This window comes from Dermacentor variabilis, chromosome 2 (genome assembly GCF_050947875.1).
Source record: "Dermacentor variabilis isolate Ectoservices chromosome 2, ASM5094787v1, whole genome shotgun sequence".
NCBI lineage: Eukaryota > Metazoa > Arthropoda > Arachnida > Ixodida > Ixodidae > Dermacentor > Dermacentor variabilis.
This window is the reverse complement of record NC_134569.1, coordinates 106438474-106457148: the sequence shown is the minus strand read 5'-3', so window position 1 is coordinate 106457148 and position 18675 is coordinate 106438474. Positions and strand designations below refer to the sequence as shown.

General features: G+C 48.7%; 1 protein-coding gene across 1 annotated transcript in view; it reads right to left on the bottom strand.

The window, feature by feature from the left end:
- Nucleotides 1–18675, bottom strand: part of LOC142572481 (motile sperm domain-containing protein 2-like) — a 58529-nt gene that overhangs the window by 22730 nt on the left and 17124 nt on the right. Inside the window, exon 2 of the mRNA XM_075681633.1 lies at nucleotides 3588–3734. Coding sequence (XP_075537748.1) covers nucleotides 3588–3734 — 147 coding nt within the window. The remainder of the gene's footprint in view (nucleotides 1–3587; nucleotides 3735–18675) is intronic.

Here is an 18675-nt window from a genome sequence, read left to right as displayed (position 1 = left end):
CTATGCGATCGCATGCGCGTGCTGTTTCTTACTCCTGAGTAAAAGGTCGCGCGCACGATTCCCGATTTCGCCGGGCGCATTTTGACGGGGGCGGAATGCGAAAATTTGACGCTCGTGTATACAGCGTGATTTGGGTGCACGTTAACTCAGTTGCGTTGTTTTGAACATTATAGAAACTTAAGCATAAATTTGATTATACAATAAACAAAATTGGCCAAGGATCCTGAATAAATGAATTCAGGCCACTAAAGTGTCTCGCAGAAGCCAGAGACGTACATTATTAACCTGTAAACTTATGTGTATTCATGTATAAGTGACGTTTATTATAGTGTTACCTTGGCTTATTATATGTGTACTATACTTGCTTATGTAATTACCGATAATAAATGAATGACTAATAAATAAATAAATAAATAATATTAATGCTGCAGAAATATTGTAATGTACCGTGTTCATCACTCCTCATATTTTTAACTTGTTATTAAGCGACTGTTACATTATTACGACACCATAAATAATGAATGGTAGTTATCCTATCACTGACATGAACTGTGAAACTCAAAATTTCCCTTGCTACGTTCTTTTTCAATGCTAATAACGTTCTTGGCATTGTTCCGACTACCTATCCAACCGTTTTCGTGAGCCGATCTCGCATATTGGCCTCGAGCTCCACCACTGGAAAAGCTGGCGCCACCGTCGGCGTGACGTGCTAGGAGGGATCACGTGGACATAGCGGCTGCGTCGGCTGCTTCGGGCGCGCCGAAGCGAACTGAAAACGAGTTTAAATTCCCTCGTACGCTGCGGTCCTCATTTAGTGGCGAAATTTTCCCTCTTCGAGTGTCTCCTTTACAACGCTTCAAAGCACTACAATAAGTAGCGGCTGCCTTTGAAGGCGCGCAACATGGTAGGCTACTTCTCGGTGCCGCAGGGCCGGACGCACGTAACAGAGGCCGGCGTCAGCCTTATTCGCACGTAGCCGCAGGACAAGAAGCTGCGTGAAACTTGGATCGCGAAACATAAAAATTGGAGGACGCTTAAGCTTCGCCTTCAAGAGTGGTACGCGACAGCGTTCCCGTCGACCCGCCAAGGGTTGTAAGACAATGGGCTACGGCGCAGCGACTACGCGCCCCGCATCGGACGCGGTGAGCGTCGAGCAACGCAGCGTTCGGCGCGACAACGAAATGTGCACCTGAGCAAGCGACGCACGCCTGAGCCTTAGAAACAGCTAGTTTCTAAGGCAACACCGCGTTCACTAGAGGCGCTTTTATACCGCTTTGAAGCATCGAACTCGTGGCTCAGTGGTAACGTCTCCGTCTCACACGCCGGAGACCCTGGTTCGATTCCCACCCAGCCCATCTTTGAAGTTGCTTTTTATTTATGAAGTGCCTGCCGTGATTTATCGCTCACGGCCAACGCCGCGGACGCCGACGCCGACGACACCGGCTTTTCTGCGACACGAGCTCCTTAACGCTATCGCGTTAAAACCGGCAAACAGTCATCGGCTACAACTCGGGTATGCAGCAAGCACAGACGCGATGAAGATTTCTGCTACGGCGCCCGGTCTGCGATGTTCTGTAAACGCGCACTGAGACGCTCGCCCGAGTCCGCTGCCCGACTAATGTCATGACGGTTTGGTCTATGAACTTGTCGATGCTATAGATACTGGCAAGTTCACTGGAGTGGAAAGGGAGCGGTAAGAAGCACATATTAAAAAAAGCATGGCATATGGTCATGTTTGTGTTATGAATTAATGCACTGGATTACAAAAAGAAGCAGCGGGAAATCGCACGCTGAGAACACCGATAAACATACAGTGCGACGCAACTCGAGAAATAATATTGAAACGACCAAGAATCTAGAAAAAAAAAAAGATTGAATCGTCGCGAAGGCACATCAGTCTCCGTAGGCGTCGAAGTCTCTACAATGAAATTATTTTTGAACAGCTCAGATAGCGCCCACGCAACAATGGTTGCTTGTATACTGTCAAATGATTCTGCGGCCTAAAGCTCATGGCACGTTGCGAAAACGCGCACGCGGCGAAAGCGAAACAGTGCGCGGACAAGCATGCAGACGCGCAGTCGGTCGCTGCGAATCTGTGCGATCGCTTCATTGAGGCTTCATTCTATTACGCTCTATTTAGTTATACAAACACTACAAGAACATATTTCACATATTTTGCTCTCAGCGTTTACCTAGCTTTCACACAAGAAGCCGGTTCGGGAGACTCCATCGCGGCGACCGCGCGCAGTGGCGTTCACTGTACGTATTCGGTAAAGAGATAGCGTCTGTAGACGATTCTGTGCTTTCTGCTTGCCTAAGATTATTAGTTAGACAATAACAAACTTCCCTCGTTTCGAATGTACTTACAGAAATGTCCGGGAGAGCTCCCGCGTGGTGTTTTAAGTGAGCGCTGACAGCAAAACCTATGAGGAGCGCGCCACGTGATCCCTCATACTACGGCAGCGAGGCGCTTCCGATAGAGGGCGACTCCGTAACTCCTCGCCGCCAATAGTGCAATCTAAAAAATGTGCGCCAACCTCGTTCACGACGCTCTTCGATGAAAAAGAAACTAAACTTTCTGCGAGTTCATTTTCGTCTCAAAAAGGAATGCCAATCGCATATATACTTGGATAGTCATGGCAAATTAGTTTGACCCGAATTTTTATTTGTTTATTCATTTATTTGTTGTCGCCGTTGTTGATGTTAACTGCTCTCGCGCTGTCCACGCACAACGCCTCCAGGGCCCATTCAAGCTGCGTTACGGCAGCCTTTAGCCGGCAGAATTACGTTTCGATTGAAATACTAGGAGAATAAAGTTGGGATTGAGTTGAATACAGACACATTGCCGTACTAAAAACACTCTAAGTGACACAATTCCTTACAGCAAAGCTGTATACGGCTATATAGCAGATCCGTCCGTACGTCCGTCCGTCTGTCGCCTGTAAGCCGAAAGCTCCTCCGGCGCAACCCCATGCGCATGCGCGAAAAAGAGAGAGAGAGAGAGAAAGGGAGGCGCGCGATTGGCTGCGCCAGTAGTGACGTCGTTGCTCTCCGTCGCAGCCGAGCGTGCGCGCAGCATTTTCACTCCGGCTGCGAAATTCGTTGGCCACGCGTCATACGTGTTCCTGAGGAGCAGGCAGCTTTCGGTCAGCAACACCGCGAGCAGAACCGCCTCGTCTGCGCCGTGCCGTTGCTGCAGCCCGGGCACAAGAACAGGCTCGTGGAGCCGAGCGAAAGCAACAACTGCGTACCGAGGATCCGGCAGCCTACCATGCCGTCGTTCAATGAACCGTCGGGATTAACCCAGTGCTAAACACTGGGGCCGCACGTTTCAGCTTCGATGATTAACCATTAGTGCGCATTGCTTGGGGGGTAATTTTTTAGCAATCGAGCTATTCACGAGTAAAAAAAAAAAAAAAGACGTGGCCGGGAATTCTCACGGTCAACACCAGATAATATAGGCAACCCCCTAGAACTCTATATATGAACCCACTGAAATTCCCAGATGGACATCTGCGGCGCTTCTGTACATCTGCGAGTATCGCGAAACGCTCGTAACTCGATCGTATAAGACAAGTGCACACTACCGTTGATGCCGGACTGCTTCCTCCAGCGGAGCGAATGTTTCGCCCAGGTGAGCGCCGCCGGGATGTCGAGGTCCTTGTGGCGCACGTATCGCCGACAGAGGTCGTCGTTCTCGCTGATCCGCTGCACGTCCTTCGGGTGGTACAGCTCTGCACACAAAGACAAGTGACGAGGCCGTTATTGCACACTCTTTTTTTTTTTTTTTTTTACCGCACGTGTATGCACTCAGCCGCGCATGGCGCTGTTGGGGAAGAGGACGGTTGTCTGAGCCGTCCTGTAACGGCGAAAAAAAAAGGCCGCATACGTAATTAGGAAAACGGCTATATACAGTTCTTGTGCGGTGCTCTAGTTCCCCTAATTAACGCTGTCTTATCAGGGTGCTCGCGCTTAAGATGAAGCTTTAGCTCGGGGGCTCCTATCTAAATACATGGGAAAGAAGAAATCCTTTTTTCTCGTCAACCACTGCACAAAATTTGAGGAGGTTTGTTGCATTTAAAAGAAAAAGTTAAAATCTAGTGACTGTTGGTAGCGAATTTTCGACTTAGACCGGTAGAGTCTTAATAAAACTGTTAAAATCGCAAATTTTCAGAAAACGAGACTATATAGTTTACAGTTCTTTAACTTAGCAATCAAAAGCGATATAACAATTCTGTAAATTGCTTCCAATAGTACATCTAAAGCGGACAAAAGCGATGTATTAGACATGGCTCTCAAGTTTATCACTAATATGGGGGTAGGACATTTGCAAAACCCTTGTATACAATATAACAAATTCGCGTAAGACAAAAACTGCCATATCAAGTTTGTCCGCTTTGAATACTCTGATGGATGCAGTTTATAGGACTGCTATATCTGTTCTAGGTGCAAAACTACGAAGTTCTAAACTTCGTGCTTTTATTTTTTTCAACCTCACCAATTTTTGTAAATACCCTTTTAAAAATTCAGACCCTAAATCTAAATTCCACTTCCAACAGTCACTGGAATTTAGCTTTCTTTCACAAATGCAACAAATTTCATTAAAGTCAGCCGAGTGGCTATCTCACACAGAAATGCGTTTCTGCGTTTTACATGTATTCAAATAAGCGGGGTCGGAGTTGGGCGAAGTGATTTGGTGGAATGCTTGCATCTTCGTTAACCTGACTGTGACATGTGTGCTTGCCGAAAAGCACGAGATATATCCGTCGCTTTCTGCCGGGGCAGAGGACATGCATACATTGACTGCGTGCAATGTGGAGCGGTCTGTAAGAACCCGTGAGTCAAAGCACTCCCGTTAAGTATAAACCCGTAAGGAAGGTTTACGTAAAGGAGTACAAACCGAAAGCGTATCACGCGGTTACGCATATTATCGGGCAGTCGCTGCGAAAGGTCGTTTCGCATAGCTGGCCTACTATAGCGCTTGTTTTATATAGCCGGCACCTGGTGCACACTTGACGAGGGCGCGCGTGAGCCTCTTCCGGAGGTCAGTTTATGGATCGTCCGTTCTTCGAGTCTCATGTCGCAAACTCGGGCCGCGAAGGATCTCAGTTTTACCTTCGAACACTTTCGACCTTGTGAACTGCTTTGCCTAACGCGTTTCTTCTTTTTTCTGTAATCGTCGATGCTAACGCAGCGCCTGGTGTATTGAAAAAAATGAGGTTCTCTTCACGTTTATTTCATGGCGATAGTACAGCGACTTCGCTTTTGCACTCAGCGGCGGTGAACGGGAGAAACCACTCAAGTGTCAGCAGCAGCTGCAGCAGCAGCAGCAACAGCGCAGTGCACACTGCTTGTCTGCATGGCTGGGTCTGCTCGGAAGCCGGTTTCGCTCGAGCGTCGGTGGGGCTGTTCGCAACAGAGCTATAGGTGCGGGGTCTGAGGGAGTGGGGGGTGAGACCTTGGCAGACACCGCGCGGACGGCCGAGAGAGAAGACTTTCTTGGCACTCCGTAAACAGCTGTCGCCCCGAGCTGCAAGCTGACGCTTTTCTCCCGTCGCTCGCTCTCCCGTGCCTCCCGCCGCTTGCTTTATACGCTTCGACGGCCGCCGTTATGCAAAGCAGGCGGCGCCCGCGGAGAACGGCGTCAATGACACGCGCCAGCGCTCCTTTGCTCGGATGCGACACGTAACAGGTATATATACGCGCGCACACCCTCGCAGGCCGTGGTCACGTGACGCGTTCCGCTTGGCGTGGAAGTGACATTTATCGTCGTCCCCCGCCTTTCTGCCGGTCCGTCCGCATCGCGGACGCCTTCTGTCTACTACAAGCCCACGTGACCTTCAGTCGGCGCAGGCACCTTCCTCCGTCGTTGCGACGCGCGCAGCAACAATGATGCTTATGTATTCCTAACGCGGTGGTGACGTGACACTTCTTTTTTGGCGGCGCTGCTATAACTGGGCTTGATGGATAGCGAGACGCACGCACTGACGCGCTATGGGCGCCCACCATGGCCTTTTTCTGTTCCTGTAGTGGGCTACCTAATTTGCGTCGCACTTCTGTCGCGTACATGTGTCTCCTACGTACGCGTCGGAGGAGTCTGTTTTGGCAGGACGTTGCTGTATGATATGACGTAACGCAGGAAGTCAATGCATTTCAGGAGAGAGGCACTTGTGAGTTGTCGGCAATATACAGGGAGTCGGAACACGCTTGTAGCAACTTGACGCATGCGCACTCGCGCGCAGGTTATCTGTAGGTTGTTGGACGTCTGGAAGAAGTGTCGATGAATTATTACTTCAAGTGGTTTCGAAGAGGACGACCGCCACGCACCCTCTCTTTCGCTCGTATACCTTGGCAGGTTCTTTTTCTCCTTAACGTCGAGCGCACCTGCTTAAAGAGAGAGGGTGTAACGAGGAAGAGGTAGAGAAGTTAACCGGAAGAGCTTCCGCTTGACTACGATACACAACAGGAGGCTATACATATATACAGAGCCGAGAGACAGATAAATCGAAGGTTTCGTAGAAACATGCTCGCAAGAGAGGAAATGTCAAGCAGTCATAGGCGACGGCACAAGCCGCTTGATCTAACGAAACACACCGTCACCTTCTGAGCGCTCTCCTTGCTAACAGGTAGATCGTGTAACAGCATTAAAGTGAGATCAGTGACACACGAGAGGATCGAGGGACGACGCCGGCATCGATCGCTATCCAGCCCTTGATCCGCGTGGAATAGCCCGCTGATCATATTGGATCATTGGAAACGGAGTGAGTGAGTGAGTGAATAAACTTTTATTTGGTCCAGCAAAGCGCGATAAAACGCGCACCCGGCTAATCCCACGACGGGACTGACAGGAGGCTGTACGATTTTTAATGCTGTACTTTAGCAACATTCTCACTGTCTGTGCGGACGTGTGTGCATGCCGCGCGCACATTACACGCAACCAGAGAGGCCAACTAAATAAGCATTTTGGTTCCGGTTCAAACGAAAACGCTTCCAACTCCAGAACGACAGAATAACGGTTCAAACCGGTTTGCGTTCATTCGTATAACCTAAGAAATAAACAGGAAAACAGCATATATTTATTCTGCACAAGATATGGGCGGCGCTCCTCGGCTGCCACAGAAAGGCTATAAAACTGCAATCAATCAATCAATCAATAAGTCAATAAATAAATAAATAAATAAATAAATAAATAAATAAATAAATAAATAAATAAATTATTTACTGTGCCCATGAACAACCATGAGGTCTAAGTGCTGGCGCACGCGTGCATTAAAAAAAGAAGAAGAAAGCACAATGACAGGGCCAGCACAATGACAGGGGCATATAAGTAAAAAAAGAAAGAAAGCACTGAATGAAAAGAACAATCTTGAAAAGAAGAGTGTACATACAACAAGGCGCGAGGTGAATACAAAAGAAAAGGAGGATAAGGGCAGATGAACAATATGAGAAACTATGACACAGCAGCGCAGATCTCGGAAGAGAACAAAGACAGCGAGTTATGAAAAATACCAAGGTCACGAAGAAAAGCGTTATAACGACTCTGTATTCTGTGGACGGTTGAGCATTGGTGATAACAGGCAGGAAGATGGAAAGGTATATGTTCTCGGGTGATCTTGCGCGGAATACGAACTATGATACTACTGAGGAGCTTGGGATACGTGAGGATACCGTGAACAAGTATGAAAAGAAACAGAAGCTTAGCGGCGATTACGTCGGCAGCGAAGTAAAGACAAAACTGCGATAACCCAGCAGTGTTAGAACACGGTCCAGCGTCCGTGTTAGCAAAGCGGTGATGATATATGCTTAAAAAATTTTTCTGGAACCGATCTATAATGTCAATGTTGGATCCAGAAGCGCCATTCCAGACGCCCGACGCGTATTCGAGTTGAGGAAGATAGATTGTTGTGTGCAAATTGAGGAACGGTGTAGGAGAATTTAATTCTCTCGATAGTCTGCAAACAGCTCTATGAGAGCCCATACTCCGCATTGCAACGCGGTCGGCGTGAGCTGAAGAGTGTAAAGTTGTATCAGAAAGTACACCGAGACCATTGATCTGACAGAGCTTACATAATGGTACAGTATATACAGAATAAGAAAAATAAATGCTTGCCGTTTTGCGTGCGAAAGTACTGACATTGGTCTTAGCAGCATTCAAGGTGAGGTCATTATCTTTGTACCATTTAGGAAAAGAAAACAGGTCAGACTGCAGGATGCGACAGTCATCAACAGTATGAATTTCCTTAAGAATCTTGATGTAATCGACGTATAGATGAAAAGTTACGAACAGCAGAAAGAACATCATTAATGAATATTAAAAAAGGAGTGGTCGTAATGCTGATTCTTAATAATAATAATAATAATAATAATAATAATAATAATAATAATAATAACCACTGCGGAAGCACACCTTAGAAGCAATATGTCAATTATATAGCATTTCCTTCAGTGTAAATGCCAGTGTGGTCAAAAGCGACAGCCCGGTTAAGAAATGCTTCATTTGAATTAGCACTCTCGCCGCTGGCGAAATATTTTACAGTCACCAATTTCAGATTCTCATGAGTGTGTCACGAACATGCCTGCCTCCTGACGGCGACACGTTGAAAACCGCACTAACGGTGATGTCGCTTCTAAAGCGACCGCAAGTCTTTACAAATGAGGTGGTATGTTTGATCCACAAGTTCAGGCAATTCTCTAGGTCTGAAGCTCCAGAGAACGTGGGCAACCTGAACCGCAATTATATTTTCCTCTTTCCTTTCGGTTTCGTTCAGGAGTTAAAAAATTCGTAACGTTCCGGTTCAATTCCGGTTTGCGCAAAAATATTTTTTTTACCCCCTGTATTTGGTTCACTTACGATTTGATACCCTGCGTGCGCTCAGCATTCGAGCCCATGATACAGGGACAAAAGTAAGGCGAAACGCTTTTGAGAAAGGAAAGTAATGGCAACACCAATGTGAGCTCATCCGATCCAACTTCTCATTATTTTTACGTACACATTTAAATGTTCAATAAAGCCAAAATATCCTGAAACGAAAGTGACTCACTGCATATCTGCACAATTATCTCGCTGAGCGATACGACCTCGTTGTAGGATGGAGGTCCCCGGAATTAATGTTTGACCTAGCTTTCACCTGCCTCAACACACCATTTGCAGGTAATCTTGCGAGTTCGCAAAATCTGTGGTGTAACTGACACAAATAGCTATGCTCATCCCCCGTGGGTTCTGCCTAAACCTGTCGTTACATTGCAGATCCCTGGAATTACTAAAAAGTCTTTCGTTGCATCTATTGGCCTCAGGCAACTCACCCTGTTGCACATTTCTACAGAGTACGGAGATACTGTACATGTGTATACCGATGGCTCTGTCACACCATATGCCTCCACTGCAGCCTTCGTCATTCCACATATGATCATCGCTCGCCGGTTTAAACTAGACCATAGCTCAACATCAACTGCCGCAGAACTTGTTGCTGTCCGGGAAGCAGTTCGATTTCTCTCCGAGGAGCCTCCTCACGCATGGACGATATTCTGCGATTGCAAGCCAGCTCTGCAAACGATTGACTGTGTCCTCAGACGGGGCCCGTATTATTCTATGGCTATAGAAATTACAGAGTATCTCGACCACGCAACAAGAAATGGCCACAATGTCACCTTTCAGTGGATACCATCACACTGTGGCGTGATATGGAACGAACAGGCAGACGCTGAAGCAAAAACTGCTTTAGATAGTGCTTGTGAAGTACGCATTCCGTTCTCACGAACAGACACAAACGCCCTACTTCGTCGCGTAAACCACAACTCTACGTTGGAACACTGGGCCCAACCAGATCGACGACACAAGCGATTACACAAATGGGACCAAGAAATGAGATTTCGTATGCCTCACAAGTTCAGTAGAAACCACACGAGCATGGTGCACCGGATTCGCCTTGGTGTCGCATTCACCAACCGTTATAGAAATATGATAGGTGCCAGTGATATTAGCCCAAACTGTGAATGCTGTGAGGTGCCAGAAACACTTGAACATATATTTTGCGTGTGTCCCGCGTACGCGCAAGAACGACAGCAACTTGTCTCTTCCATAGCAAACATCCATGATAGACCGCTATCGGACGAGTTTCTTTTAGGTCCTTGGCCTAATGCAACCAGCGCAGCCCTGGTAACAAGAGCCGCTGTAGCTTTTCTCCAAGCCACTGGGCTGGACGCACGCCTTTAGAGATACCACAACTCTGTGAATTTGTATATACGCATCTCTTCCTTATACCATCATCATTCATCAGCCCTTTCCCTCCCCGTCCCTTTTCCCCAGAGTAGAGTAGCAGGCCAGAGCAAGTTATAGCTCAGGCCGACCTCTCTGCCTTTCTGTAAATAAATTTCTCTCTCTCTCTCTATGCTCATTTCGTCAAATTACCACAAGCGTAAATTTTGCAAAACAGTTAACGACAAAAATGTGCTCCATCCACACTACCGCAGTCACCTCTCGAAACCACAACTCCCCCTCCTCGTCCCTCAACCACCCTGCCTTTTAATCGAGTGCCATTGCACTGCTGTAAGCGAACGCAGGTAACGGATATCGGCTTATCAGAGTTCGTCAGTGTACAACGTCGCTGACGAGAGGTTGGTGAGAAGGGCGTGGTGCGGCTGCAGCCACTGAGACGCAATTTATTCGCACGGCAATCATTGTATGGGAGTTTGCAGCGATAGAGACACGTAAAAAATAATAATAAAGAAATTGAGAACGATCTCCAGAGCCACAGTCGTTCAGCTATATACCACGGGAATGATTGCTATGTGCATGGATTTATCTTACCTTCGTGCTTGCGGCTTCAAACGTTCTTGCGGCGTAATACATTACGCTTCATCTTTTCAAATTTTCAAGTATATCGTATAGTTTTCTAAACACAGCAAGGCGATTTAGTCTCCGCGCGCACTCAATTAGAAATGTGGCGTTTACAACGGAACCATGTTGTTGCAGATAATCGGTTTGCAAAGTCGCCAAGTCGTCTGAAGCCGGAAGGATAAAGGTTAAGTACGGCTGAACCGCCAATACAAGCACGTCCCGCAGGCGAGACGGAGTTCCCCCTAGAAACTCGATGCCTGCTGCTAAGGAGGAAGCACAGTCACGCGCCTTCTCGTTGGAGGCGTCAAAGCACGTCGGATAGCGTTTTCCGCTCGACGGGAAGGGGGAGGGGGAGGGGGGAGGGAAGATCCTATGTGATTCAGCGTCTCGTGCCCGCCGCTTGCACGTGCAACGTACGAAGGAGCTGTTTGCGTAGGAAACTCTGACGACACTGAACACCAACCGTTGTGTCTCCTATACATATGTCGTACGCGTGTCCGTGTATACTGCGTGCAGGGTGAAAACAAGGCCGGGAAGGCGTCATTGATGCGTGCCTCACCATTTGCATTCTCGAGGCATATAGCGTCAGCGACACTGCATGCATGTGGTGTAGAGCTTCGACACGTGGCCGGTTAGTTGTTAGTCGGGAGAAATATCGCAATGCCTTTTCCGTTGCCCTGATTAGCGGTTCTGCAGCCTCTCCTCGTCTCATTGTCTGTCCGCCATCACCTCCTGCACACGTTCCACCACTCTCTCCGCGTCTTCTTTCTTTGCTTTGATGTCCCCTTGCTTCGAAACGCTTGCGATGAAACGTGAAATAAGTTTCTCGCGTTATAAGACCAGTTCGTGCGTCAGCGTTTCACAAAGAGTCACCCGGCGCTTGCCGTGGACAGCTCTGTCTCGCCAAATCTACGCCTCCACTTTCATCTCGATCTCTCTCTCTCTCTTTCTACCTTCACTGCTAGGAGGTGTTGCACCGTTGAAAATGGTCCCTAGGTATTCCGCTTGAATAACGTTTATGACGTGAGCCAGCCACTTGTATAAAGGATGCACATTTGACACACGTGACGAAGAAAGCAACAGTCGAGAGGGGAGTTAACGACATCCGGATTGCGAAAAGGAAGAAAATAAAAAGAAATGACAACCATTCCACTCTGTGAAGATGGAATGGCACCGAAAGCTGACGAAAGTCAAAGCTCTGAAACGAAAATCAAAGTGCTTTCTCTGCCATTCCATCTTCACAGAGTGGAATGGTTGTCCGGGCTCGCGATTGTCATTTTCTTTCAGCATCGCGGGAACGTTCTTCGTCGGTGGTCGTTTCGCGCCGGCGCCGTTTACATTCACTTTGCTGTTCCTTCCGGCGCGCCTCGTACGCACGTTGTTCTTCGGGTGTACGAACTACACGTGTCCGCCCCATCGATAACGCAGCTGTTTTTAGCGCCGATACCTCTCCTGCTTATATACTGCGATAACATTGACGTCACGCTATTTTTCAAGACGAGCATTCTAATCTGTACCGCATTTTGACATCTGCGCCGCACTGCACCCGTATGGGTTTGTTAGAAATCGCTAAGTCCGTTTCTGTTGCCGGGCGCCGAAAAAACTACAGAATAGTCATATACAGCTTTTTCTGTAAAAGGAAGCGTAAACGAATCGCGTGTTATTGGTAAGGTTTCTTTCAAATCCCGTTGCCTTCTCTTTGTGCCGACATGTACCTCCATCGCCGCCGTCGGGTTGAGTGTGCGCGGCAGGAAAGCGCGACGCGTGAGCAATATATAGTTTCGACGTTTTCTCCTTTCGTGTTCGGCAGGGTACAATAAAGCAAAACAGCGCGTGCGCATGGCACAGACAAAAGACGTACTGCATCAAGGCGCCCTCTACGATTCTTTCAGATGCCCTGTGTACGCGGTGCTTTGTATTACGGCCTTGTACACCAACGATCCTGAATAAACGCAATCTTGCAGCACGCGGCCTTTCCCTCCCTCTCCATTTATAGGTCCAGAGATGGAGAGGGACGCGCACGCACACACACACACACACACACACACACACACACACACACACACACACACACACACACACACACACACACACACACACACACACACACACACACACACGGCCCTGAAGTTCCTGCACCAGCTCGCCGTGACGCCACGAATTATGGCAGTTTACACTTGCCTATAATTAATTGTCTATAAGCGAAGAAGCACCGACGACTCAACATAGCAAGTTTCTAGAACTTTTACTGCGCTACAATATGGTCCAAATAGAAGAAATTGCATCGAGATCTGTAACGTACGTCATCCTGGCGTACTGGCAGCGAGGTATCGGCGCGCACTTCAATAAAAAAGGAAAAGAACAAGAAAGAGTTACGTTCGGTCTTTATTTTATTCTCCTCTTTTAACCCTTTATTTCCTGCTAAATGAATTAAAGTTCTAAAAGGGAACGCTAATAAAGTCTAAACTGATTTAGTATTGACCTTTCGCATCCCTGCAAACATGTGCGCCCCGTGCAGTACGAAATGTATGCCTATATTTTTTTCAAAGTTACTTTAGAATCTGCCGACGGTGGAGTCGCACGCATAGATTTTCACGATTAAAAGGTCACGTCTTTCACGCACGCAGCTCGGCGGGTCACCGCGAGTCCCTCTCCCTCGCTTTCCATTTTGAGCCGCCGTTGGACCAAGTACGATACGGGACACGCAACACAAGACGGGCGTCCGCGGCACTTCGATCTCTTTCTCGCGCGCGCACAGCCGTGGCATTTCTCACCGACAGCTCGCCGGCGCCCCTGCTCGTGTGTACATTACCAAGAGAGGGGCTCGAGAGAGACAACACCAGATACCGGTTGCGCATGACTGGGATCTTGTTCTAGGCCCGCAGAAAAAAAAACAGAAACCGTCTCTGACGTCATTGAGTGCGTGCTCGACAGGCTCCGTATCGAAAAGCTGTTCCTGTCAAATCTCCTTGTTGCTACTCGGCTGTAGCAAGCTGCTGTTTGCGGGTTATGTGTTCTGCAGGGGGGAGGAGGTGAGGGGAGAGGGGGAAGCCCGCGCTGCCTGGACGCAGTGTTGAAGACGCGAGTAGCCGCTGTGCTTTTTGTTTATTCCCTCGAAAACAAGTTGCGAAATTTGGTCCTGGTAGCGATTTTGTTCCGATTGGTTTTCGTCCGCCTGTGGTCCGAACGGCACTTCGCCTACGTTATCGCCAGGATCAGCTGATTGTAAGCCGTGAAATTTAAAATTAACTTCTAGGATTTTACTTGCCAAAACCAGATATGATTGTAATGCACGCCGTAGTGGAAGACTGCGGATTAATTTTTACCACCTGAGGTTCTTTTACGCGCACACAAGGCACGGTACGTGGGCGCTCCTGCATTTCGCCCCCCGTTGAAATGCGGCTTATGCTGCCTGGATTCGATCCCGCCCCCTCGGGCGATGATGACAAAGTGAATCGAACGAAAGGAATCGCTACAATGCGCCGTCGTTTCTCACAAATTGTACGTTCTCGAACCCAAGGCTAGCGTGTGATGTCCAGCGGCGTCGAGTGGTTTGAAAATGGGCTGCTCAAGGGCGATTTCTGGTTGCCTAACATTAGGCAACCTCTACTTCATGTAATCTGTATACCTGTAGCGCCGTTCGACTCAAGTGGGAGGCGTGAACTTGTCGCTACGACGAAATGAAAGCTGTGCACTCTCCCTCTGGGCCCCAGAGCCATGGTATAGCCAGGCATTCTTTTCGGGATGAGGGCGGCTCACACTTGACCGCGGGAATTGGGATTTGAGGAGGGGAAGGGTAGACAGACAGGTGTTGTTGCACGTCGCTTTATGCAGACAAATTTCGGGGGGGCAGCACGTGCCCAGTGTGTCTTCACCCTTTGTCATCGCCCCTGACCCAGATAGACAGAGCGCGCCGATCGTTGCTCATCCAGTGGTCGGTGCACTAACAAGCGTGTCGGTAACGCGCTCATCGGGTTGTCTTTTGCGGATACTATACGGAAACAACCTAACGCTGCCTCTTCTGCACCGCGAGAAAGAGAAATCGTTTACCTCTCAGAATTTTGTCTAGGACTTCCCTTGTTCCATTGTGAACAACATCACGTCTTTCGGCGATCAATTCACAGCGTCGCAGCACGTAGGCACGAACAGCAAGGAAGCGCGGCTGCGTTTGATGAGAAGAGTCGTCGACAAATGGTAACGGTTCGAAGACCAATTAAACCTCTATAGCTTCCTGTATCGATGAGGCAAGCGATGCGCCAGGAATACGTTACGCGTGTTTGTGTGCCCTCCGCCCGGCATCCGGCAAGACGCTATAAAGGGAAAGCGGCTGTGGTCATACACATACAGGCGAGGCGAGAGGGGCAGCCCGTCCGGCCGGGCGAGGTGTTACGACACAACGGCGTAACCGACAGATGTTGCGAGGCCGCTGACCCCGAGACGACGCTGCATCTGCCGTTAATAAACGGCCGTTCGCGCGCCTGGTGGGGCCATGGCCATCCCAAAGAGGCTTGCGCGGGTTCGTCGCTCGAACTTATATATAGACGAGGCTGATCAAAGCTGTAGGCTTGCGCCCCCCCCCCCCTTCTCTCTGAGATCCGGTCCGGTATTTTGAAGATGGGGCAAGCTAATGTTAGGTGTACGCACTCGACATTGCGGCATATTGGCAATATTCGATAGCGTGAGCTCGGTTCGCTGAAACGGACGTATAAACAACGCGATGAAGGAGCGAAGCGGCGGGCAACTCTGCAGGTGCAGTATACCAGAAAATAACACGAACATTCTGCGACTTACGAAAGGGCATACTAAAGATAGACCCCTCTGTGAAAGCGCGAGTTATTTGAGTATATAGATAGACATATAGAGTGGCAGCACAGTGGCAATATGCCGTTCTGCTGCAGAGCTTGAAGTCCCGGGTTCGATGCCCTGCCACGGCGGCCACATTCCGATGGAGGTGGAATGCAGAAACGCTCGTGTACCGTGCCATAGGCGCACGTTAAAGAACTCCACACTATCTATACTCGTCTGCATAACGTCTATACTTACTCCTCTATAACTCGTCTATACATAACGCGGTGTATAGCTGACGCTTGCAGTAATATTTAGGTCCGACTCAGATTTTAATTCAAATGCGGTTTAGACTGCGGAAATCAAGAACGGACATGTGCACTAGTTCACCTCTCGATACCTGTAAGCGGTGTAGAGGAATTCTCGATTATCTGCTTCCCGCGCTATATATATATAGACACTATGCACACCATGTAAACGGAAGACCACTAAAGATTCGCTGACATTAAGCGCATGTCTCCCGAGGGATATATAACGACAAGAACGAGGCACGCTACAGCAGTCTATTTTCAGTACCACGAAGCTGCGCTCGCGTTGCCCGTGAATGTGCGAATAAATTAATTCGGTGAGGCAATACCGAACGCACGCTATCTCCCGAAGTAATTTCCGGTCGACCTTCTCATCGCCCTGCACTGAAATGCACGCGACAAAAATGTATAATAAGGCAAGAAAGAAAAAAAAAACAGAAGAAAAAAAGGACACTGCGTAATCGATTGCATCACTTATTACATTTCCCGAAGAACCGGCCGACAATCGAAAGCGAGCGTAACGCGGCCTCGAGCTTCGCTATGTTTCCACGCAAATGCACGGACGCAAAGCAGCTCGCGTGCATACATATGCGCGGTCGCCCTCGAGATGGCAGGCCCCGATAGCGCTTTCCCTACGTGCCTCGCAAGGAAGAGAAGAACGTGCATACAGGGGCGCGAGCAGCGGAGGGCAGGTGCGGAAGACAGGCTTGCTGGCTGCAGCGACAACTGCTATACGGGGTTTCATAACAGGCAACGTGTACGTGTGCTCGCAGTGGGCTACGTCGATCCCGCGAGGGAATCACATCGCAGGATAGTCACGCCGGCTGCGGTGGTCATCGTCGGCACCAAGGAAATGCCTCTCCCTCCCCCTCCCCCCTTCCTCTCATCCCCCAAAAAGCGTGCCCGTGCACACGTTTTACAAAGTATGCCCAGGCGCGCCTCTGTGGCTCAATAACTGTCTATACGGCGCTCTGCTGGTGAGCACGAAGTGGCCGGTTCGACTCCCTGCCCCAACAGCAGCAGCATATCGAAGGAGGCGAAATGCACAAAAAAATCGCTCGCACATTTAGAGTGCGTTCGCGTTAAAGAATCCCTGGCGGGCAAATTTAATAGGTAGCGCCCCACTATACGGAGTCTCCTATGGCCCCAGTGTTTCTTTTGGGCGTTACACTCGAGAATCAATCAATCATATCAAGAATACCCTTGTTTTAGTTCCCTTCAACGAGATCTCCTTTTCGTTCTATGTATAGAACGGTGTACCTCGGAGTATGAGATAAAGCGTTCGGGTTCTGCGACTTCTTTCGGTCCTCTCACTACCCGCAAATACGGTCTTTCCCGCGGCTTCTTCGTGTGCCCTGGTATGAGCGGCTACGCGCACTGAAACTTGAGAACCTCTTTTTATTATTTCGCTCGCAATGGATAATGCGAAGAGGGCAACTAGTTCGATATTGAGCTACAAGCGCGAGACGATCGAGTGGGGTAAGGAACCTTGCCCACTTTTCCTTTCTTTCTTTCTTTCTTTCTTTCTTTCTTTCTTCGTTGTTGACTATAGAAGCGACACGACAACCGCCCTGTGGCGCAGGTAAAAACAACAGCTTATCGCACGTACGTAACAAGTCGCATGCAGGATTACGAGGTCGGTGCACTACGAGACAAGGAAGCAGGAACGAGAACACATTATGCCTATGACGTAAGCGGGCCCCGCTTGGAATGCCTATAGGTATGCAAAGCACTGTTTTGCCCTCTTCGCCGATCTCATCCGCTTTCTTCAAACACCGTCGACTTTCCGTGGGGTCCTGTCTATTTTCTCTGAAAGTTCCATCCATTATTGATTGTACAACCGCACAACTCGTTAATCGTCTTAACGCCTGCACCGGCGCTTACGTTTAGCGCATCCTATCGTGCGACGGATGCGACGCGTCGTGTCGCATGTCCGAACGCGTGTTATGTCGCAACGGCGAGAAGTGCAGAGCGCTCTCTCTCTCTCTCTCTCTCTCTCTCTCTCTCTCTCTCTCTCTCTATATATATATATATATATATATATATATATATATATATATATATATATATATATATATATATATATATATATATATATATATATATCTGCGCTGACGCTACACGCTAGATGATATTACAAGGACTCGCCCCCAAGTCGACTGCTTCTTGTCCCCGCTTGACGATTCGTTGTAAAGGCAATGATGAGACTGCGCCATCCCGCAGCTCGAAGGTGAATGGTACAGCTTCGTACCACCTGGATTCCTTAATGCATTTGCACTGTGACTACACGGAACGTACTTCAGAGATAACTATAAGTCGGTAGGTCGCCCGGCGTCGACGCACGCCATTTCAAGTCGGGGAATCACAGCGCTGATACGGTACACTTTGCCGTTGCGGCAGTTTTGCGCGCATCCTGTAAAAACGTGCTTCTTGGATGTTCACTCTATTGTCTCTTTCCTAAACGCAGTTTCATAGAACATTCGGCTATCGTTCCCGTCGGGCATGCCGCTGGCTTTGTCGATGACGTCGTGCCGTTGTCTCCCTGCTGTAGTCACCGCCACCGTAAATTGCACAGTAAATGAATTCAAGCTGCGAAACGAGACTGCGTCCTCTTTATTTTCTTTTTTTTTACGTCTGCCTTCGCGGTACCGTGAATCATGTGCCGCAACTGTCAAGCATGCGCAACGTTCGCGAAGTTGGTAGAAGGCTAACGTGGGGGAAATAGGACACGAGAAAGTAAAACAG